The sequence below is a fragment of the Rhinolophus sinicus genome, chromosome 16 (genome assembly GCF_057876585.1).
Source record: "Rhinolophus sinicus isolate RSI-liver-muscle chromosome 16, RSI-T2T, whole genome shotgun sequence".
In the NCBI taxonomy this organism is placed as follows: Eukaryota; Metazoa; Chordata; class Mammalia; order Chiroptera; family Rhinolophidae; genus Rhinolophus; species Rhinolophus sinicus.
The window spans coordinates 21,676,026-21,699,777 of NC_142516.1; the positions used below are offsets into that span (position 1 = coordinate 21,676,026).

Sequence of the window (23,752 nt, forward strand, 5' to 3'; positions counted from 1 at the left end):
GCTCTGGGAACCTTCAGACTTAGTCCCCATGTTCACGTAAATGGAACCAAGTTATTCATGGCCTTTGCGTTAGACAAATCGCCAAGACAGGGTAACTCAGAAACCGCAGCTCTTCCACATTGCCTCATCGCCTCTTTGCGCTGATGGGGAAACTGAGTCCCAGAGTAGCGTAATCACACAGGGACTAAGGAGCTGGGACCCAGGTGTCCTGGCTCCTTCTTTGCATCTGATGGGGCTAAATCTAGCCTCCTCTTTAGGGAACTTGCCCCTTTGAAGAAGAGCAATGCCTGGGAGAAGGGCTGTGCTGAAAGCACTGTCTAGACTGGGAAAGTTCAACAAGGGGCATGGAGGAAGGGACAGTAAGTTAGGCGACCTGGGCCTGGTGCTACATCAGTGATCCAACTGGGTTTCCTGGTTATGTCCTAGGGAGGCCGTGTTGTGTTGTGGGAGATGGAAACCTCAGTAGCAATCTGAGGACATCCGGTTTAGCTAGAGGTTAGCATCCCCCAAAGGAACCGGAGAAGCCCTAGGGTACAAGCTGAGAGCTATGAAGGCAGAAAAGGGAGAGAGCTAAGTTCCTACACTTTATGATGCCAGGGTTTACGTATGAGTTAGGAGTTAGCTAGTGGGGAAAAGGGACCAAAGCATTCTGTATGCGGAAGGCACAGCGTGAGCGAAATACTGAATATTTATTAAAAAGGCCCGATAGATCTGAGAACTAGGGTTAGTTTACCAAGAAAAAAATATATCTTGGCTTTGATAGGAGTCATGGGATTCTCATAAAGACCATCATGTTACGGATCCGGTTTGTAGATTGAATTGACCCTCTTTTCTTTGAATATAACAGATGAAGATTAGAAAGGAAGGGACCCAGAGGTCCCCTGATATAAGGTGCAAATGCCACCACTAGTGGACTGTCCGGCCTCTGCTTGTACCCTTCCAGCAACAGGGAGCTCATTCTCTCTCCCCAGGACACCCTGCTTGCATCTCTGGGTAGCTCTTACTTAGCTCTGAAACAGGGGCCAGGCTGCTGCACTGCCCAGGCTCAGGACAACTGAGGCCCTTGGATGCACCAAGACACAGCTGTGCCCGTCACAGTGAAGTTTGCAGTGAGCACGTGTTCTCCTTGTCTTGCTCATGTGGATTTGAGGCGCGAGTGCATGTTCCCAGTGCGCGGTCACACAGAAGGTGGGCTGGAGGGCTGGCATTTGGGCGAGAGCCCAGTCCATTTGAGCTCTCCCCAGCATCCTTGGCTTTGACCTTACTTCGCTCCAGAGTCTTATCTTCCGTGGGTACTGAAGGGTCCTAGAGAGGAAGAGTGACTCGGGCAGTCTGCTTCTCCCTTTGTCTGGTCCTCTTCCCTGCGGCTCCATCTGCTCCTCCCAGTGCCACAGAAATGCACGCAGCAGCCCTCTCTGCCCTCGTTTGTCAGGGTGATGGAGGGTCACGTTGTCTGTTTCTTGGAGGACAGCAGAAGAGAGACTGGACTTAGGGCCTGGGGCTAAAGCCACATCACTGCCCTGGTTCCTTGAAGAACAAGGGAAAGAAGAGAGAACAGAGTTGGATGACCAGGGAGCTGGAGAGGGAGAAGGGGGACAAATTATCTTGCCTTCATTCAACAATGTTCCACCAAGACAATATCAGAGCTAGTTTAACCCTCATACCTCTGGACCCCTGTGATCCAATCTGTGTGAAGAAATTTTCAAAGAAGCATAGTCCAAACAGCCAAGACTAATAAAAAGGTTCGATCTTGATCTAGTATCTCTCAAAAAGCGTTCAGAAAGATTAAATTCACACCTCCTGGTAACACTTCTTGAATCTCTTTTGTCTGCCGTCTTAATTCTCTTGCACGCTGCATGCCTCCAACGGCCTTCATCCTCAAACTCTCCACGAAAATATTCTTTCCAGCTTCACTCTTGCAGCATTTTCCCCCTCCTTTTCTCAAACCGTTTCTTCTCTAATCCCCAACTCTTTTATTATGTAGCTCAATTTAGCAATCTGAGTCCTACCCCCTCTGCAGCCTTGTTGTCTGCCCAGCCCCAGAATCTGCATCTCAGATTTAATAGTCAGATGGGAGCTTCTGCCTGGGATGGAAGAGGTGGGGGGGGGGGGGGGAGAGAAGCCAAGTGAGTGAAGACAGCACCCACTCTCCTTCTGGTATTCCCTACAGGGGTGTGAGTGTGCGCACAGGCATGGGGGTGTTGGTGTTGGTAGAGCGAGGGGAATTGGAAGGAGGGTATATTTACACACCAATAACGTTGAGCCTAGGAACACAGAGTCCTGCCACCGCTCCAGCTTCCCTCCCCAGGTGACAGACCATAAACACCTGTGCCTTCGGTGTTCCTGATGCTTTCTCATTTGGGCTTGTCCCTTGCTGGTCCCTGGACTTCTTAAACCACTCACCCACCGGCAGAGCAGAGCCAGTCAGAACCCAGGTCTCTTCTGGGTCAGGAAACGTTAGTCAAGAGTTCATGTGTCAGGGAGGAGGTTGGAAAGCTGTGGAGGGCACAGAACGAGCCCCGGGTTGAGTGTCAGAAGGATTGGGTTTCCATTTGTCTCAATAACTTAGTTTTTAATTTGAACCTCGTTCTATCAGGAGGGCTCAAGCTTAATCTCAAGTCAAATCAGGCTGCATCTTCATCCATGTTCTCCAGGGCGCAGGGAGAGGGAAGGAAATCTGTTTTTAAGTTCGTGGTGTCATCCGCTTGCTCATACACCTGGGGCGCTCTCTGCTTCCCTTGTGCAGAGGGTGGAATGACAATCACTGTCCTGCTGGGATGTGAATCCCTGTGTGTTGGGCACACCACGCAGCCATTCTGCTGGGGGGGGGGGGGGGGGCTGCGACCTCCCCAGCTCTCTCCAGAGGTCTTCTCGGCCCTTTAGTCCCTGTTCCCCAGCCTCAGCCTGTGGACAAGGGGCACAGGGTCCCTTTGCTTAATACTCCCTCATGTCTACCCCTCCTCTCTTTCCCTCTGACTTTTCTCTTGTGTCCTCAAACTGGCAATCGCTCTTCTTATCTGGAGGATAAGCCTTACACATCTTCATCTTCGTTTGTCTAGGCCAAAATCTTTCTGTTCCCCACAGAGTCAGGTTTTGAAACTCAAAAGCCAAGTAGAACCTAGCTGCCTGAATGTGGGACAGACTTAAGAAGGAAAGGAAATACCAGGCGAAAAAAATTAAATGGTCTTTCAATATAGTATCTTATTACATGTGTTATCTTATTACCTGTTCATTTACTAGGAATTAAGAGTGTTTAAATCCACTTGTTTAAATCCTTTTGTTTAAATCCACTCAGGTGCATCTTTAGAAAGGTCAGAGATGCTTGTAGGGTAGATCAACATTTCTTGACCATAAAAGTCCAATGCTGGGCAAAGCCTTAAGTCATTCATTCTAATCGTCACTTCAAACATTGGTGGGCTGTACATGTTTTGGCCTATAGGCAGTATGTCCATGTTTCTTGGTCATTTGTACCAGATTTTATTTTCTTCAAAATTGAGTGCCTACTGTTATCATAGGCCCTATGATCTGGGGTCACTGGTGTAGTGGTTACAGCTGGGGCCCCGATGTACTGGGCAGTGGTGGAAACTGAGCCTGAGGGCAGACAGGATCCAGCTCCAGGCAGGCCGTGGCTGCCCTCTTGTGGAGTGGAGGATTTATCCTGAGGACCAGAAAGGGCAGTGGGGGGATTTTAAATAGGCTGGTAAAACTTAACTGCAGGTGACTAATAGAGACTCACTTGTTTCTGAAGAACGGATTTAGAACCAGTCAACAATAAGGTCTACACCCATGGATGTAGACTTTACCAGTGCTATTTCTGCACACCCCAAATTTAAATAGTAACACAAGGCTGTCGGGAAGGCCATTGTGAAATAATGGCTGTAAAAGCCCCTTGGAAATCGTCCAGAGCTGCACAATAGTAAAGAGGACCGAGTTAGATCAGTTTGGAGTTGGACAAGAGGCCTGCAATTTTCTTGATCGTTTTTCAATGAAACTTACCCAGAGGCTGTACTTTATTCATTATGGCAGGATTATACCAACTACTTAAGGAAACTCTTGAGCTAAAAGATGCATGTGTTTATTCTCTAGAGTGAATGGTCCCTCCCTGAAACCCAAAGAAACCCCGTCAGTGGCCCCCCCTCCTAACATGAGAGCATTCTCTCTTCACCAACCTCATCTTCACCGGTACAAGCTTCTGGACCTCTGCTGGGTGCATGGCACTATTTAGTGCTAGGGCGGGGAAACTTGTATCCCAAGTGACGTGGCGTTTTCTCACAATGCTTGGTAACTTGCAGCTAAGCAGCAAGGTACCCAGTGGCAATATGACATGCCAAGCACTGGGCCCATGGGTGTGGGAGGGGGGGGTTCAGGGCCAGGATGTTTTCTGAACACAGATTTAGAGTCATGACAGATGAAACCCTAAACTCTGGGTTCCTCCTCGCCGATAGATCTCTTTCCTGGAGCATTCTGTTGGACACCAACTCACCGATACACCGTAATGCAGGCCCTTATTTAGCAGAGTACAGGAGGCCACCTGGCCTGGAAGGCAAACCCTCTCAAGTGTGTGGCCACTCCCCGTAGTGCCACCATGGCCGGCATCACTAATTCACCACAGCTCTCTTTTTGGCTTGGCCTGGGCAATGCTTCAGAACACTCAGCAGCATGCCAGGAAGCCACTGCCAGTCCTGTTCAGTTGGCACAGGAGATGGCCCCTACCTGCCAGCCCCGGGAGTGGGGTTTTGATGTGGCGTCCTGCTCAGATAGTACAGAAGACAGATGAGGGCTGGAGAGGAGGAGAGAAGGTGGAGACAGGAGGGAGGAGGGAGGGAATAGATGCCATTTGGCCAGAGGCTGGAGGTAGGCTGCGGGTGAGGCTGGCTTGAGAGCAGCCTGGAGTTGACAGATCCGTCTTGCACTGTGCTATCTTTCTCTTCTTCCCCCTCCCTTATCTCCTCTTCCTCCTCCCTGTCTCTCACCACCTCCTCCTCCCCTTCTCTCCTCTCCTCGTGAGCAGGCAGAGCCCGCCAGCGCCCCCCACTGTGCCCACTCTCGCTGTTCTCCTCCACTCTCTCTCCCCATGAAGGAAGAGACCACTGGAGTTTGCATGTACCCTCCAATCAAAACGAGGCTGGTAGGTACCCTGGCAGGGAGAGGGGCCTGGCCAGGAGAGGCGAGGTGGGCAGGAGCCACCAGGAGGCGGCCTCGTGGGTGTACACGAGCGCCAGACCTCCAGAGGAGACTTGCTGCCAGGTGCTCTCACTCCAGGACGGATGCAGAGTTTGGAGATCAGCCAGCCCTGGTCCAACTGCGACACAGGGCTGCGGTCCTACCCCTCTGTCTCTAGGTCTCAAGAACCAGGAAGACTTTGTTTTCCTAGAGCTTTGATGAGCATAGATGCTTTACCCAGAAAGAAAAATCTTAGGTGCTTTGATATTGAAAATAAAAGCTTTTTAAAGCTTGTCTTTCCTGCTATTTATCAAGATAATATGAATATTACATAATGACTTGAAAGGAATCACCCATAACCCCAACCTATCACAATTATTTTTTTCATGTTTGCAAATTTTGTTTTGCTAATATGTATTCATATTCATTCATAATTTTACATAGTTAAATCATAGGATCCATGTCATCTCCTGTTTTTCACTTAAGGTTGTGTCGTTCCTTTCTTGTTCTTGTTACCATATTCTGTATGACTATTTGTATTCCATCAAGTGAAGGGCCCACCATTTACCCAACCGATTCTTTACCACAGGACGCGTGCTTGGTGTCTAGTTTGTCACTATGGAGGGAACGCATGTAGCTGTTGAATCAGGCATTTTATTTTCTCAGGCTATAGACTCTACTGGGTTCAATATTGCGACTTTGGCTTTGCTCCCTTTCTAGAGCGGTTACACCCAGGGACAGCGCCATCAGAAGAGTGACTCTGCTTGGCCACAGCTGAGCAACACAGAGTATAACTGTTGGAATATATTTTTTTCTTATTTAGAGCAGGTACAAAATAATCCTTTGGCGTTGCCAACTTTCACATTTCTTTAAGAGCAATAGTAAACCTCTTTCCCCTTCTACTTCCCGATGGTCTGAGAGGCTTATCTGCATGCTATTTTTAATTTTGCTGTTGGCCTCAGAACACCATCTTGAGCCATTAGGCCATGAGAAGAGAATGCACCACACAGCTTGGCACCCTGTCCTTCTCTTGCTGGGCTGTAGGCAGCCAGCAATCTGAGTTGGCACATGAGTCTTAAGGCTGTGTGGGGTCCATTCTGGGAATTTGGAGAATTGTAAAGAGGCAGAAGAGATTTTGGGGAGAAGGGGAGCAGGCTTAGCCTGGACATCTCAGTGTACCCTGCAAGGACACTGTCATCCCAGATCGGTTGGGTGGAGACCACTCTACCCATTCAGAAACCTCAGCAGATTTGTATCTGGTCTGATGTGCTGTCACTCATTCCTACCTTACTCCCCATTAGATTGACTCAAGGGCATCAAGTAGCTGTCCCAGGGTCCATAGGCAGGGCCTGTGAGACACAAAGGGCCGTGGTGGCCTCAGTGTTTTGGCTGCAGCCCTCCAGTGGCAGGAGGCACAGTGTACATTCACCAGCCGGTGTGTCCTGGGGGCTGCACACACAGCTGGTTTCCGAGTCATCAGGTCTCTGGGCCGGCTGGCAGTCCGTTAGGCCAGCTTAAAGAAATAAGCGCCTTTCCTCCCATTCCCTAAGGCCTGCAGGTCAAAGACAAAGTGACCGAAGAGAAACAACGGGAGCAAAGGCCCTGTGGGCCCACCACTACCTGATCAGGCCGATGCACCCACCCTCGTTCAGAACAGCCGTGTGCTGTAGCCACCCCAGAACGAGGCACCTCTGCTCGCCATGCCGTCTGTTCCCAGAGGCCATGGTAGTGGGATTTTCACATGCTTATGTGCGCTCCCTCTGTTGCCCTGATTTTACAGGGAGTGCAACAACTAAAGGGAACGGGTAGGGAATGCTTTTCGGCCCAATTAGTCCAGGCCTCCTGGTCCAGGCTGATAATGTGATCTTAGGTAAGTCACTCTTCTGTGCACTGTAATTGACTGTCCCAGGATGTGACGTCTCAGCAGCCTCTAGTCCTTTCCCCTCAGCTGCAGAGAAGCCATCAGCAACCACCCCAGGCAGCCTCATTATACATCCTGATCATGGCCTTTTGTGGATCAGGCCACACATAGAGCCCAGCATGACTGGGAGACCAAGGCAGATGCCAGTAAAGGGAGTTCCAGAGCGAGGTTAGCGCGGGCTGCCCCACAAACACGAGATTTCAGCCCGTCATCCCTGCTGAGTCCCCGTCTACAGTACAATGATGGGCACGGATACAACTTCTGGCAACACTCCTGAGGGACCTTTGTGTGTTTCCTTACACAAGCAAGGAAGTCTCTGCGTGTGTTCCCTTGAATCCTTCAGTTTGGTTTTAAAAGTGCGCTGCCAAAGATTTCAAAACTTTGTGTTCTAATCTGAAAGTAACATTCTTGTCTTTTCTCTTTTTTGAAGATCAAAACATTCCCGGCTGATACAGTGACCCCATTTCCTGATCCTTTCGTTACAGGGCCACAGTTTACTGTAAGTAGATCCAGAAAACTGGTCCATGTTTTCAGGCATTGTTCCCACGTGGCGTGCTTTTCTGTGGAATGCCAGGCAGCCATGCCGACAGCTTCTTTTGATCACTGTGAACTCTGTGAGGTTAGGAAGCAGCTGGGGGCTTGGGGGGGTCTCCATCTTTCGGTTATTTTATTGAGGCGAGCTTCACAAACATAAAATTAACCATTTAAAAGTGACAATTCAGTGACATGCGGTACATTTAGAGTCATGCAACTTCTACCTCGATCTAGTTCCAAAACATTTTTATAGCCCCCAGTGGGAACCTCGTACCCATGAATCAGCCACTCCCCATTTCCCCCCTCCCACTGGCCCCCTGGCAACCACCAACCTGCATTCTGTCTCTGTGGATTTACCTAGTTTGGACATTTCCTATAAATGGAATCATATAATATGTGACCTTCCCTGTCTGGCTTCTTTCACTTAGTATAACGTTTTCGAGGCCCATCCATGTTGTAGTATATATGAGAACTTCATTTCTTTTTATGGTGGAATAATATTCCATTGTATGTATAGACTGCAGTGTGTCGATCATTCATTCATTGATGGGTATTTAGGTTGTTTCCACCTTTTGGCTATTGTAAGCAGTGCCCTGTGACTCTGCATATACATGTATTGGTTTGAGTCCTTGTTTTTTATTCTTTGGGGTTGGACCTGCGTCTTGATAATGGTGTGATCTTAAGTAAGTCACTGTACTACTCTAAGCACCAATCTCCTCTTCTTTAAAGTGGACACAGTAATATCCTCCTTGTATCCTGGTGAGGAAGGATCCAAAGGGATCGAGAACTTGGAAGTACTTTACTGCCACCGACCATCCCACCCATGTCAAGTGTGACTGTGGTTTCTCAAGGATGGAGAGGCTGAGCAGTGGGATTCACAAGAGCAGGTTGTTGTGACAAACAGCTGCAAGGCGTCACCTCTCCCTGTGTGGCTGGGCAGCTTATTTAAACTCTCTGCAAACGGTTGAAATGTTTTTAAAACATTTCAATATTGTGGTTTCCTCAACTGCAGCATGAGAGAGTCCAATGATTTTTCAGGCTTCTTTTCAGCTGTGGAATTCTTTTCTTTCAGTGGAAGCTTGTGCAGAAGCTCAGTGTATAATGAGCGTCTGTATGGAGCATGAGCAGGGAGTCCAAAGTCCCTCCTCTTTCCTCTCACCTTCTGCTCCTCCCAGGGATAGAGTTTGTAATTCCCAGAACCAGATGCTTCCTAAGGCTCCTTCCAAAGGGTTTCTGGCCAATCTAGAGGATTGGTGGGGTGGGTTGTGGGTGGCCTGCGGTAGCTCAAAGGACAGTCTCATGAGCTGGATGATGGTCACCGCCTGAGGTGGCTTCAGCCACATGGAGAGGGAAGGCATGAGTAGTGGCTGATTCAGGTTTCAGAGGACAAACAGATGGGAAGGTTTCAGCATCCAGGCAGAGGCAAAAACAGTCTCCTAGAACATTCTTTTCTAGGGTCATAAGCTGTTTCCAGCTTATGACCTGCATTTTAAGAACCAGAGGGCAAAGATACAGGGACTGGGCCAGGCTGTTAAATGCTACTGCCCCATGTTCATCCTGCCCCTGCAGTTTTGCTGGGTATAGCTCCCCAGCTGGAAGCTCTGGCTCCTCTGCCCTCAGCTGGCCATAATGGGCACTCTGGCCTCCTGCCCAGTCTTGGCAGTGCCGTGAGACACCCAGGAAAGCCCTTCCTGAAAAGCTGGGGGCCAAGATGGAGAAGGAAGCCAATGTCAGAAACCACGCTGGGACTTTTAAGAACTGGGCAAGAGTGGCTTGAAGGCAGCTGGAGCAGACAGAGGGAACAGCATGAATCAGAATCCTGGGGCAGGAGAGATTCATCCTGTGTTCAAGTGACTGAAATGAAAGCCAGTGGGACTAGAATTCATAGAGCAAGGGAGTGGAGCATGAAAGGGGGGAGGAGAGGAAGGGACAAACACTGAAGAGGGGAGACCATGTTGGCCCTGTAGGCCACAGTTGGGACTCTGATGTTTATACTAAGAGAAATGGGAAGCCTTTGAAGGACTCTAAGCAGTGCTGTGACAGGGCAGGTGCATTTGGAAATGTTCCCTGTGACAGCACTGGGAGCTTGGTCCAAAGTGGATTCAGGACAATAGTTTAAAAATCTAGGGCAGCAGTTCAAGGGCAAGAGGGCAGAGAGCTTGATCCAGAGAAGTTTTGATGGTGGAGATGAAGAGAGATACATGGATGGGGAGATATTTAGGAGGCTGGTAAGGAATTGGATTGGATAAGAGAAAGAGAGGATAAAATATGGCTCCCAGATTTCTGACTTGCAGACCATGGATGGATAATGGGTTCATTCACTGAGATTAGGAAATCTGATAGAAGACTGGATTGGAAGGAATAATGAGTTTGCCTATGGCCATGATGTGTTAGAAAGGCCTTGGAAACATCCAGATGTAAACAATGAATGGGCACTTGGCTATCTAAGTCTGTAACTCAGGGGAGAGCGACACTAGACTGGAGATAATAATTAGGGACTTACTGACAGTCAGATAGTAACTGAAGCCAAATTCAAAGGCTTCAGCCTCCTAATTTTCTCACCCTGTGTGTCATGTTCTCTTCTCCCTACCAAGGTCAAGATATTTGACCTCGCTGAAGGGTTGGTCTTTCCACAGACCTACAGACCTATCCTGGCCACAGTTACTGGGGAGTTCAACAGCGCCAGGAAACTGTACAAAGTTGGTCTGGCAGTTGATTCGGCATTGACCTTGAGCCTGGTTTCAACAACTGGGCTCCTTGCTTGATCCTAAAACCAGTTTCTACCTTGTATTCATGACTATTAACTGGCTTTCTGCTTTGTACTCAGCTGAGTTCCTTGGTCCATCCAGGATGAGGGCCCCTGGCTGGCTCTAGTCAAATTAATGTCCAGTGTTCTTCTTCCCAACCTGGGTCTGTCCCTCTGTTATCTGCTTTGTTCCAGTGAAAGTTCATTCATTCGTTCGTGTCTTCATTCAACAAATATTAAAAAGAGGAGAACTCAGGGTTGAGATTTAATAATATTAGTAATTTTCACTGCTCTCCAGCATTGTTCTCAAGTGAAGCTAGCTTTTTTCTTTCACCTGGAATGCATGGTATTGAAGAATACAATGACTGGGGGGGGGGGGGGGCGCCAGATGGCTCAGTTGGTCAGAGTGTGAGCTCTCAACAACAAGGTTGCTGGTTCAATTCCCGCAAGGGATGCTGGGCTGTGCCCCCTGCAACTAAGATTGAAAACGGTAACTGGACTTGGAGCTGAACTGTGCCCTCCATAACTAGATTGAAGGACAATGACTGATGGGTCCTGGAAAGATACACAGTTCCCCGATACCCCCCAATTAAAATTTTTTTATTTTTTAAATACAATGACTGCTCGTATAGTTAGGTGCCACTGCCTTGATTCAGGCTGAGACTTTAACCCACCATAGCCTTTGTGCTGCATTTCCCTCTGTTTCCAGAAAAATATCAAAAGTGGCATCAAAAGCCCAACCTCCAACCCACTTCACTGAAGCAACAAAATAACATCTTACCCCAGCTCCTGTATCAGGAACCATAGGCTAAGCCATGCTTTATAATGACAAATTGAATTTCCTACTCTGCTGCGTGGCTGTCATGGGTGGGCTGAGGGCTCTGCTCTGGGTTGTTCTCTTTCTGGGACCCAGGCTAAGGGAGCAGCTGCCATCTGGACCATTGCTAGTCACAGCGGCAGAAGAGGGGAAAAGGTAATAAACTACACACTGACTCTTAAATCTTTCAGAGGAAATGAAACATGGCACTTCAACCCACATTTCCTTGGCCAAAGCAAGGCATGTGGCCATGCCTAACTTCAAAGAGGTTGGGCACGTGCAGTGCTACCAGGTACCTGGAAAGGGACGAGCCAGAAAGAGCTGGTGAACCATATGGCGTGTGTGCAAGCTCTTTGTGGTAAACACCGCATACTGCTCCTGTTCTCATGGTCAGTTCTTTAGCACAGCTCCTTTCCAGGCCAGGTCAGTTCTCCCTCTAGAGATAGGTGTAAAACAAACAGGGGCTTGCATCTTTCAGCAATAGCCTTTCAGGACCCCATCAAAGACAAGCCTCTCGCCATTACTCAAGCCAGATATACCCATGGAGAACTATAACTGTACGTGATATTTTCAGTGGCTTTTATGGTTCTCTAGGAGAGATAGCTCATCTTCTGTCCAGTCACCACGGATATAGTGCTCATTTGAAGATGAAATCCTCTTCTTTAGAAAGCCATGTGATAAATTTCTCTGAGGCTCGGACCGGGAACTAATGTGAAAAATCAAGTTATAAAATATATAGCTGGCATTATCAAAAGGATACAAAAGAAACAAAAAGCATGCATTGAGAAAATACTGTGAGGAAATATATTGACAATGACAGTAAGGGATTATGGAATTTCTTCCTTTATTTACTTTTATATATCTTCCAAGTTTTCTATATAAAAGGAATAAGCATATCATTCTATTCAATGAGAACAACAGCAGTTATGCTCTCCAAATGAGGCAGTGTACTCTAGACCAGAAGTTCTCAAGCTTTACCTTGTATCACAGTCACTTAGAGGTCTTGTGAAAACACAGATCACCAGATTTCATCCCCAGACATCCTGGTTCCAAAGGTATTTGGTGGGGCCTGAGAATTTGCATTGTTACCAACTTTCAAGATAATACTGATGTTGCTAGTCTGGGGACCATAATTAGGGGACCATTGTGATAGTGGTGAAAAAATGACAATCATGGAGTCAACTCACTCTGGTTCTAAATACTGGTGAACACTTACTGTGTGACCTTGGGAAACTACTTAACCTCTCTGAACCTCACTTTCCTTTTTCATAAAATCAGTTCTAAGTTGCACATTTTTTTCACCTTTTACCATCTCTGAAATCAGAAACTCATTACAGTAGTGGGTGTGACAAAGTTTGAATGGCCACATTTTTCTTTCTCTGTGGCACATACAAAAATGGTATATCTTACAATTGACAGTGTCTAAGATGTGATGAAATATGATCTCTACCTTAAAGGATTGTCAGGAGATAATGTATGTAAAGTGCTTGGCATAGTTTCTGGCACAAAGTAAAATTATTTAATAAATGGAAATTGATTTTAGCTATTATTAAAAAAAATAACAGGAATTATATAGTAACGCTTACGGAGCAGCTGACAGTGTGAAAATGGAATCCAAATTGAGATTGATTTCCTCTTTTCTGTTTCCTCTCCAGGCAGACTTTAGAGACAGTAAATTACAGTGCTGTCCTGGCCAGTCTTCCCCGCTGATTCCAGCAGTGACCCTGAGGCCTTTGACAGAGACCATTTCCACAGTGCAGACCATCTATACCACGCGGAAGCCTGTTTCTCTGGCAGCCAGGTGAGTATAGGAAACCAGGCACAGGTTTTTGGCTCATTGGGTTGGTGTTGCCTACAAACCTCTTATTCATTCTTTTATTCATTTACTCTGTATTGATGGAAATGTCTTCAAAGGATAGATAGTATTCTAGATACTTGGGATGTGCAGTGAATATAACAGATAAAAGTCCTACCTGTGTGGAATTCACAATTTAGTGTTGGGGGAGGGGAGACAGACATTAAATAAGTGTGTGTGAATAAAACCATGAAGGGCAATAGGACATGCTGGGATGGACTCACCGAGGTGGCAGACACCTGGAGGTGGTGAGGGAGCAAACTGTGGATATTTGGGGAAAGAGGATACTGGCCAGAGGGAACAGCCAGGTCTAAGGGTTCTGAGGTGAACCGTGCCTGCATGGTTAGGGAGACATAAGAGGGCTGGTGTGGTCTTAGCAGAGTAAATGACAGGAGAGCAGGCCTGTGAAGTTCAGGTTGGGGCAAGATTATATAGAGCTTTTTTAACTGCAGTAGATTGATAGTTTATTTCTACCCTGAATGAAATTATTTAAAAACTTGGTTATACCTTTAAAGATGTGTATTTCCGTGATGGTGGTGGTGGTGGTGGTGGTGGTGGTGGTGGTGGTGTGTGACAGATTCCATAGCTAGGCAACTGGTCCTGAGGGCCAAGAAGTCAGAAGCAACCTCTTAAAGCAGCCAGTTTTATTTCATTCAATTTTATTTATTAAAACATAGGCGGGAACTCTGGGAGAAAATGCATGCGAAACCAATTTAAAGCATGCGTTAAAGAAGTCGCACCCCTGGACGTCTTTCGAATCATTCCAAAGGCCCTTACTGACAGGCGGCTATGCACCAGCTCCTGTGCTAGGTTCTGGGGTTTCAGAGGTGAATGCTCATAGGAGCGGTGCCTTGAGACACTCTCAGGCTGGTGAGGGAAGCCCATAGGTAGCTAGACAATTTCTGGTCCTTGCAATGATAGTAAATGTAGGGTATCCTTAAGGAGCCTTAAAGAGAAAGTGATCACGAACTGTGATCACGAAAGAATCTGGGAGACGACGCTTCTCATTTGTGTGGGTTTACCTCACTATTTTGTCACCTACTCTTTTTCAGTGCAGAGACGCTCCGGCAGGAACTGGAGAGAGAGAAAATGATGAAAAGACTGTTGATGACCGAACTGTGAAATTCTCCCCTTGTTGCCTGGAGGATGGCATGGTGCCTTCTGTCGTTTTCGTTCTTCGGGCTTTGTGTGCTCACTCCAGCACAGCGCACAAAACGTGTGCTCTGTTTGCCCAGGTCTCCATGGGTAGAGGAAGCCAACTTCTGGCTTGACTTTTATTGGAAAAGTTAATTTAGGTCTCCTGAGTATTAGAGTTTTTCTACTGCTCAATGTAGTTGAGACAGGACTTGTAAGCCTTGGAGAAGAAAAATGGGAAAATGGGGATTCCTTTACAGAGGTACCTGTGTGTATATATTAATGACCACAGGGATTAACATGGCGCAGAATCCTTTGCTATCAATCTCCACCATGTGATTTTGTATGATTGAAACTTACACCAAGCTTTGACTGTTTGTTAAAGAGTCATTTTTAATGAGAGAATAATTCTTTATTGCTGTTTTTTCAGTTACATTGGTAGATACACAGATCTTATAAAGTCCTTAACATTCATTTTTTACTCAGACATGAGTAGATAAACTAAAAAGAAAGTTGTTATCATCAGGATTTAATGTACTGCGGCTTCATCTGAAACATAACTTCACTTGTCAGTTTGTTAGATACGATATTATTTGGGATACATACAATTTATCATTGAACCCAAAGTAGGAAATTATAGCTTAAATTGTCTAAAAATCCCTACAAGGTTAAGATGATTCAATGTCAGGATTCATTTGGGTGTTCCATAAAGGGAAATTATTTCTAAAGTTGATCAATTCATATCCTGTTGATAGAACCTTGACCAGAAGAAACTCTGCTCTCTTTTTATATAGTTTCAAGAAATACGTTTTTAAATTTTTATTATGCACTTGAACAAATTTGCAGGAATAAAGGAACCCCCTAATCACAAACTAGCCCTCTAAATTATTTCCCAAGTTTTCTCAATAAGCATGCACACATTTTTACGTAGCTATGATCAGCGTGTGCATACTCTTCGGTTGTATTTCTCCACCTAACACATAGCTCCTCCTCAATGCAGAGCCTGCTCTCACCAATTTAAATATCTTTATATCCATGTAACATGGCTAATCTCACTTCTCCCCATTATTAGACATGTGAGTTCTATCCAATTTTTCACTCTTATAAATAGTGCTGCTATGACTGTCTTTGTAAAAAAATTTCCTTCCTTTGGGTTCTTCCCTTGGGAAAATCTCCAAAGAGGGATCACAAGGTCAAAGAGCATGAAGTATTTTATAGCTCTTGCTTTATATTGCTAGATTGCTTTCTAGAAAGATCCAGTCTCTGGGTTTGGAAGGACCTTAAAGGTCATCTAGTTCAACCCCCCCTACCCACTCTGAATGCTTGAATCCCCTTTACAATTTATGATGCCACCAGCAACGTATAAGCATTTATATTTACCAATAGCTCTGCCAGTATTGGGTTTTGCCATTTTAATTTATTTTTGCTAGTGTTATAATAGGTGTGTATAGTTGTTCTTGAAAGGTTGTTTTATTTCCTTAATTGCTAGCAAGGCTGAGCACTTTTCCATGTGATGATGAGCTAGCTGTACTTCCTTGTGTGTAAAATGTCTATCCATTTCTTAAGACCACTTGATAAGTGGGATTGATCTCGTATATTTGTATCAGGACTGTATTTTTATTTTGTATTATATAGTTTGCTCTCCTGTCCCTATACTTAAAACTGAATGGTGCCGATAATTTGATACTAATGATTATTTAAAAAGAGCAACGCCTCATTTACTAGCATTGTTGTAAAATGAGGTATGTAAGCAAATATTCAGATAACAGGATTAACCCTTGAAGTGCTGAATCTTTAAACTATTGATATTTTTCTGAGGGAAATCTTTCTAAAACGTATTATACACATCCCTGCCTTAGTAAACAGAGTATCCTGGAGAGTATTTAACCTTTTCTCGATGAGTCATGGTCATCATTATAAACATGAGCCCCTTTTGTAACTTAGTGTGGTGCAGTGATGTCATCAGGAGCCGTATGTGGGGCTTGGCTTTGCCTTTCACAGACTATTGTACTCTTCTCATTGATGGCTCTTAACTGCTGTCTGCTCGACCAGTGAAGCCATCTGGGGCAACTGTGGTATTTGGGACCTTTTAGCCCCATGCCACATGACCCCTGGCTGTACTTTTGAAACAGCTTTAGCCGTTCTTTATCTTGTGCACATGACGCAAAATGTGTTCCTGTACAGTATGGCGGGCGATACCTGTGTCTGGGCCTGTCACCTCTTGCCAATCCAGCACCCTCCTCCTCTCCTCGCCTGCTTTCTGAGTCTTCTGCTCTTCACCTCCTGCTGTCTGATGGAAGCCTCCAGGGCAAAACAGAAGTTTTCATGCAGAAGCCAGGAACCACAGGCTTACATTTGTGTCAGTCTGGCTCTGTTTCTGAGGAGGGATGCATGGGCTTTTTGGCCGCTGTTTTCAGGAGGCTCTGAGTCTCCTGCTTCTTCCCCCCGTGTCCCCCTGGGTTCACAGATGTTTCAAAAGGTTGATGTCACTGGAAGTCTGATCACAAACTACTTGGCTAATACTGTATATGAAAACCCAATACCTTTGGCAGCTCAACTCTAACCAGTAAAATCAAGAGGATTCCATTGTTTCAACAGTTGTCCTGGTTATTTGCCTATTTAAATGTTTGATGGGTGCTTGGCATTGTGACCTGAGGGATGATATGGGGTCGGGTGGATTCATAGGGATAAAAGTGAATTGGTATAATCGCTTCACCTTTTTTATGTACTCAAAACCAAAACAACAGCACCATACAGACACACACACACACACACACACACACACACATACACACACACACACAACTAACGTTCAGGGGGTGGAAATCAGCTTGCTGACATAATCAGTCCAGAGTAAAAGCTCCAGAGTGTGAGCCACGGACTCCTGGGGGGTGTGGAGAGCAAGTGCAAGGGGCCTGGGACGCCAGCAACCCACAGGGTGTGTGGATTGCAGACTTCGGTATGTGGGCTGCAGACTGCAAAGGAGATTCTTATGTGTGAAGATTTTAAAAATTAGGCCCTGTCTTAGAGCATTCACAAGATACCATGTGAATGTATCCCAAATTGTATCATCCCCAAATAACACAGAAATATTCTGGTATCGTTATCTTTCTTTCACCCTCTCAAAGATCACAGCTTTTTAAGAACTTGAAATTAACCATTACCATGTTAAAGTGTATAATCGAATAATATTGTGGTTTTTAGTATATCGGCAATGTTGTGCCATCATCACCACTAATTCCAGAACAATTCCATCATTCCAAAAAATGCTCCATATCTAAAGTCACTATAACTTTCCCCCCCCAACCCTTCAGCAATATTAATTTATTTTCTGTTTAGGGATTTCTGTCTATGGATTTGCCTATTCTGGACATTTCATACAAATGGAATCATACAATATGTGGTCCTTTGTGTCTGCTTTGTTCACTTAACACAATGTTTTCAAGTCCATCCGTGTTGTAGCATGGATCAGTATTTAATTCCTTTTCATGGCTGAATAATACTCCATTGTGTGGATATACCACATTTTGTTTATCCATTTATCAGTTAACAGACATTTGGGTTGCTTCCACTTTTTGGCTATTATGAATAATACAAACATTCGTGTACTACTTTTTGTACGAACATGTGCTTTCAGTTCTCTTGGGTATATAACTGAGATTGGAATGGTTCAGTCATATGGAAGCTCCATGTTTAACTTATTGAGGAACTGCCAAGATCACAGCTTTTATATCTGATGCAATCAAAAGTGGGAAACAAAATCACATATATTACTAGACCATCAGAAGCATGGGCTAATCTGTTATTGGTCAGATATGAGATGCAGCATTGATTTGGGGGAGTTTTTAATAACAGAAAAAAAGTTATAGAGAAATGGCTTTGATGAGAAGAGAAAATAAAGGTGGCTTATCTTAAAAACGAAATTGAACTCAGGTTCATCTCTAAGTTCTTGTTTGAATAGATGGCTCTTGTTCAGCCAGTGTTCTCAAAATGTTCAGGGAAAGTTCTTCCCCAGAAAATGTGCACAAAAGAGGAAATCACCTATTTCTTGTTTGCTCATGGATTCACATCGCTGGGGAGCAGAGGACCTCTGCGAAACCTGCAGTGTCACTCAGAGGGGATATATGCTGAGGGTGAGAGCAGGTCTCCCTCCAGGGCTCAAATCTTGTAAGAAAACAGAAAGAACAAGAACATTCCAAAAGGCAATTTCAGAGGATGGGAGAACTTCATGAAAGGAAGTGGCCAGGTAGGTAGGGAACTGGAAACTGCAGTAGGTTCTAAGGCCCCCGAGAGGCATGAAGACTTTGAGTGACCCATGAAAATGAGGGGTATTCTCTCTCTAGGAAAATCCATTCACTATAACATTATTCCAGCACTCTCACAGGGCCCTCACACCACCCCTGAAGCCCATGTATAGCCCACTTGGAGTCTGTGGACCCCAGGTTCTTCAACATGAGTAGATCATTGAAATACACAGATTACCTCCAAGCTTTATTTTAGGCAGGGGTTTTATCAGACAAATTTGCCAGGAGAATGACCTGGTTCTCATTTACCTTCTATCTGGCACCATCACTGCTAATTGTAAAAATTGAAATCAAGAGAATAAAAGAGTAACAGGTAACAGCTTAGCTTCCCAGACCAGAGAATCAACACTGAAATCAGAAATGTGGTTCTTCCTTTTTTTTTTTGGCTAAACGCCGGTCCATTTAAAACTGACCATACTTTCCCTGGTGAACAGGAGAAGAAGAGAACGGAATTTCAATTTTTAAGAAAGAGGTGTTTTTTTAAAGATTCATGTTAACAGATTTTCAATTGATTGGCTTTTTTGTATTTTAGAATTTTATACACTTCAAAGCTGTCTTTTGGGAAGAAGTCTGTTTTGATTTTTTACGTCTCACCTTTTTCAAGCAATAAATCTGATTTCTTGCAACAACTGGTACGTATATGGGAAGACCTGGTGAAACCTAAGGTGTTCATGAATTACATCTAATTCACCTGTCAGCTAAACATGTTTAAACTTCAATTGAACAACCCACTATCAACGTCAGCTGATACCTAATAGCAAATACTTCATCTCTGGGTTGCACAGCACTTCTCACTATTTTAGTAACAGCACTGTCTCCCATCTCCCCTGGGCCAATAAAGGTTGAGATCACGAGTTTTCTTCTGAATATTTGTATTTCATAATCTTATACATTCATTCATGCCCGTTTATAGTCTTGAACGCTGTTGATCCTTCCCTCTATCATCTCACTTAACCTTCTCTGCCATCACAGAGGTTACTGATCCCCACCACACAGAGTCTGACTTCTGGGCCTGCATTTGGAACCTCTATGTGTTTCTGCCTCCATAGTTATTTTCTTTGTTTATGCAAGAAAAGAAAATAAAAATAAATGGGAAAAAAACAGGCTGAAATGTTGACTCTGCATTACCAGCACAAAAGGAATTGTGTCCATGTTTTCTAATGGAAAATAGCTTAGCATTCTGAATGTGTTACCACTCCAAAACCACCATTAGAAAAGAACTCCAGGACCTGGCATGTAGTAAGTGCTTGGTGTGAATAAATGGGTGGCTGAGTAATCAACCAAAGTGAATTGCAAGTGACAGGAATGGATTTGAGAAAAGTGGAGACTTCAACGTGGCCATCAGACAAGGTGTGGACTTGCCAGGGCCTGTGCGTGCTTGTTGTGGGGAAACAGTAAAACCAGTTGCCTAGTTTTAAAGGGGGTATGTTATGTAAGGGCGCCAGCAGCCTCTGCTGATTACACTCTCCAAAAATCTGGAGAGGAAGCTGATGAATCCAACCCAAGAGCTGGGCTCAACTTTCCCCTCTCTTAAGCACCTCAGTTTACCCATCTATATAGTGGGGATCTTGCTATTTTAATTTCCTTCTGTGGCGATCCCAAGAATACTGGGTATAGTAAGTGCTTTATATAAAACAAAAAGCGCTGGAACAAGGTGCGGGAGGCAGCAATTCTGACACGGTGTATCCAAGGTAAACCCTCCAGGGGAGCACTTCTTAAACTTAAACGTGCATTGGAGTTTCCTGGGGATCTTGGTAAAATGCAGATTCTAATTCCTGCATCTGCCGTGGGATGATGATATTCAGTGATGGTGACAAGCTCTTTGGGGATGCTGATGCTGCCGGTCCGCGGACATTTTGAGTAGCAAGAGTCTAGAAGGGCCAACTCTGTGTCTGGGGGAGACTCGTGCAGGGAAGTAGGAGAAATGGGGAGACTGGGAGAAAGAATGGACGAAGGGAACGCGCTAAGAAGGAGAGGGCGGGCGAGAAGAGGATGCTCGGAAGAAGGGGGAGGCTCCGGGCCCCAGCGAGGATGCGCAGACCACGGCCTGGAGGCAGAGGGCGCCGACGGCTCCGCGGCTGCGCGGGCTGCGAGCAGGGGGCGGGCGGGCGCGTGCTGGCGGCGGCGGCGGCGGCGAAGGCGGCGAAGTCCCGGCTCCGTGCCCGCCGCGCCCCCGCTGCGGCCCGAGCGGCCTGGCTGTGGGGTCTGTGCGCAGCGATGGCGCGGCCGCCCGGGCAGAGCCCGAGGGCCTGGGAGCCGCTGCTCTTGCTGCTGCTGGCGGGTCCCGCCGCCTGCGTTGCCAGTCCGGCGGATGACGGCGCGGGCCCGGGGGGCCGAGGACCCCGGGGCCGCGCGCGGGGGGACACAGGTACCGACGAGGCGGTGCCGCGCCACGACTCCTCCTACGGCACCTTCGCCGGGGAGTTCTATGACCTGCGCTACCTGTCCGAGGAGGGTGAGGCTGCGGGAGCATGAGAGGCTGCGGGAGGGGACACCCGGGGTGGCGGACGGGGGTGGTGGCAGGAGCGGGGGCGGGGGTGAGGAACTGGTTAAGATGCCAACGCAAGCTGTTCTTGTATAGTCGAGGCCGGGACGGAGAGCGCACGGCGCAGACCCCCAGCCGCCTACAGAAGGGGCCTTGAGAGCTGTCAGCGCATCCACCCGCTGCCTGCTTTACAGATGGGGAGACTGAGGCCGGGAGAGAGAGAGCCAAGGGCCCTCCCAGTTTTCAGCATCTGGCTTCCACCCTTTCTGTTAAGGGATTGGGGTAGGGTGTGTTGGGGGAGGAGGCTGCCATCTGGCCTGGGGTGTGTGAGATCAGAGCAGCTGGTGGGTAGCAGAAATCCCGACTTAAAGAGAGGTTTTGCCTTATTTCCCCTCTGTCCGTATTGACCTAGATTTGCAATGGCAAGCGCCCCAGTCTCTTAGTGCCCTGTTTGTGCTGACTGCCCTGCCATCAGAGCTGGGTCACATCTCCTTGTCTACTTCCATCCCACTTCTTTTATGTTATTATGCATATTATGGTCCCTAGGGTGAGTCACCATTGTTGGGGCCTGTTGGGCCCAGAGACTGAGGGTTTGTCAGCCATAGACCACCCTGTAGAGCTGCTTCAGTGAATCCAAAAGCCAAGCTCATTGTGCTCAAAAGGAATGGAAATTGGCCTCTTTTTTCCTGCAGTTTGGAAAGTAGTGATTTTCCTTTATTTCTGCTAAGAAGAATATCCAAAAAAAAGTTGAAATGTTGGGTGTCCTAGCCACTAATAGGATGCTAGGAATATCTGTTACACAGGACTAGGTCTAGCTACCTTTAACGAACAAACATTCATAGCTTAAATAAGATAGAAGTTTCTCTGTCATGTAAAGAAACCTAGAAGGAGTCCAGAATTGGTCATCAGAGACATTGGATCCCGGTCTTCTGCTTCTTCACAATTCTTAGCTTGTAACTTCATGGTCCAAAATGGCTGCTTGATCTCCATCTATTACATTTATTTTCCAGACAGTAGGAAAGAGAAAAATAGGACGAAGAAGTCACTGACTATAAGGAGATTACCCAGAAGCCCCATACAACAATTCTACTTACACTCCATTAGCCACAACTTAGTCAGGTGGTCACTCATGTGTGTAAAGGAAGCTAGGAAATGTAGCCTTTTAGCTGGCAAGTAATATGCCCGATTAAAAATTGGAATTATTAAGGAAGATGGAGAGAATGGATTTGGGGGAAATATGTTAGTTGGGTAGAGGCTTAACTGCTGAAACAGAGACATCAACATACATACAGTGGTTTAAATAAGACAGTTTATTTTTGTGTTATGTGAGTCTGGTTGGTCTGGGCTGGTGGGACAGCTGTGTTCCCCAAGGTCATTCCGGGATCTAGGTTTCTTCCATCTCGTTGCTCTACCATCCCCTAAGGCTTTATCCTTATCTGTGTGAAAGTTGAGTTGTTGCACGTGCTTGTTCAACCTTGAGGGAAGGAGATAGAAGGGATGTTTGGGACAAACAATTTCCTTTTAGGCTGGTTGCACAGATCACAGTTTACTTTTTTTTGGGGGGGGCAAGAACATAATTATATGACCTAGCTGCAAGGGAAGCTGGGAAATGTAGTCTTCTAGCTGGGCAGCCATTTGGCCAGGGAGAAGGGGGGGTTGGGGTAGGAGGACAACAAACAGAAGTAGAATCTGTCACTCTGAAAAAGCATAAATATTTCAAAGTCCATCTGCTTCTGAAAGCATCTAATACATATTTATTCTGTTCATAATCAGCCTAGCTAGCACATTGCCAGGTGACTCAGACATGGCATGTGAGAGCTTGTATTCTCATTGGGCACATGGACCTAACAAGTGAAACAAGGTCAGATGTTATAGGTGAGTTTGTACCGTGTTCCCCAAAATTAAGACCTAGCCGGACAATCAGCTCTAATGTGTCTTTTGGAGCAAAAATTAATATAAGACCCTGTCTTATTTTAATTCAATATAAGACCAGGTTAATTGTATAATCTAGACAGTTTTATGAACATGGGCATCAGGTGAGCTGCAGCCATAGGAAAGCTTTATAGAATTAGCCAGAAAGTGTGAAAGACTTTGGTGAGACAGAGGGGGATGCATTTAGGTGAGGTGACCGCACAGGGCAGCAGGTCATGCCATGTGTGTACAAATTCCTAGTTTGTCTGCTTGCCCCTCTCACCCATTCTGCACATACAACTGGAAGCTCGGCTTTAACCCTCAAATATCTGTGATGGTTCCAACCTTCTCCCTGGAGGAAGCTTCAACCCCTTCATCTGGAATTTTCTCTCTGGCCCGACTTCCTTTTACAGCCATCTCTCACTCCTCCCCGTCTCTCACCCTGAGCTTTCACTGTCTATTCTTCTGCTCTTCTCTCTGACCGGCTCACTTATCTTCATATACCCATTCTACAACTATTTGGTGGGTGCTGGTGGGATGTTTGTGGGGTGAGCCTTTCAAGGGAAGTGCCCTAGATTACTCTGGGCCTAGGCTTTAGCTTTGTGGGTCTTAAATAAAGACTTTCCCAAGATCCTTAGAAATAATCAGTGGCCGGCCTGGTGGCTCAGGTGGTGGGAGCACCGTGCTCCTAATGTGGAGCTCGCTGGTTCGATTCCCACATGGGCCAGTGAGCTGCGCCATCTACAGCTAAGATTGTGAACAACAGCTCTCCCTGGAGCTGGGCAGCCCTGAGCAGCCAGAGGTTGACGTAAGGTGCTGTAAGTGGCTGGCAGCCAGTGTTTGTGGCCGGCAGCTGATGAGAACTGCCGTGAGCTGCTGTGA

The 23,752-nt window shown here is 46.2% G+C and overlaps 2 protein-coding genes across 7 annotated transcripts in view; both read left to right on the forward strand.

Moving 5' to 3' along the window:
* The window catches only part of EPB41L4B (erythrocyte membrane protein band 4.1 like 4B), a 117,219-nt gene extending 100,454 nt beyond the window's left edge, over positions 1-16,765 (forward strand). For 4 of the 6 annotated variants that reach the window (XM_074330801.2, XM_074330803.2, XM_074330802.2 and 1 more), the window contains 4 exons: positions 5,012-5,128; positions 7,515-7,583; positions 12,837-12,982; positions 14,089-14,306. In XM_074330801.2, coding sequence (XP_074186902.1) covers positions 5,012-5,128; positions 7,515-7,583; positions 12,837-12,982; positions 14,089-14,158 — 402 coding nt within the window. In that variant the 3' untranslated portion in view covers positions 14,159-14,306. Of the gene's footprint in view, positions 1-5,011; positions 5,129-7,514; positions 7,584-12,836; positions 12,983-14,088 lie in introns of all 6 variants that reach the window. The other 2 variants (XM_074330804.2, XM_074330805.2) reach the window with 2 other exon arrangements.
* Positions 16,766-20,534: 3,769 nt separating this feature from the next.
* FRRS1L (ferric chelate reductase 1 like) overlaps positions 20,535-23,752 on the forward strand; it is a 34,727-nt gene continuing 31,509 nt past the window's right edge. The window contains exon 1 of the mRNA XM_074330800.2: positions 20,535-20,929. Within this exon, the coding sequence (XP_074186901.1) occupies positions 20,692-20,929 (238 nt within the window). The 5' untranslated portion in view covers positions 20,535-20,691. The remainder of the gene's footprint in view (positions 20,930-23,752) is intronic.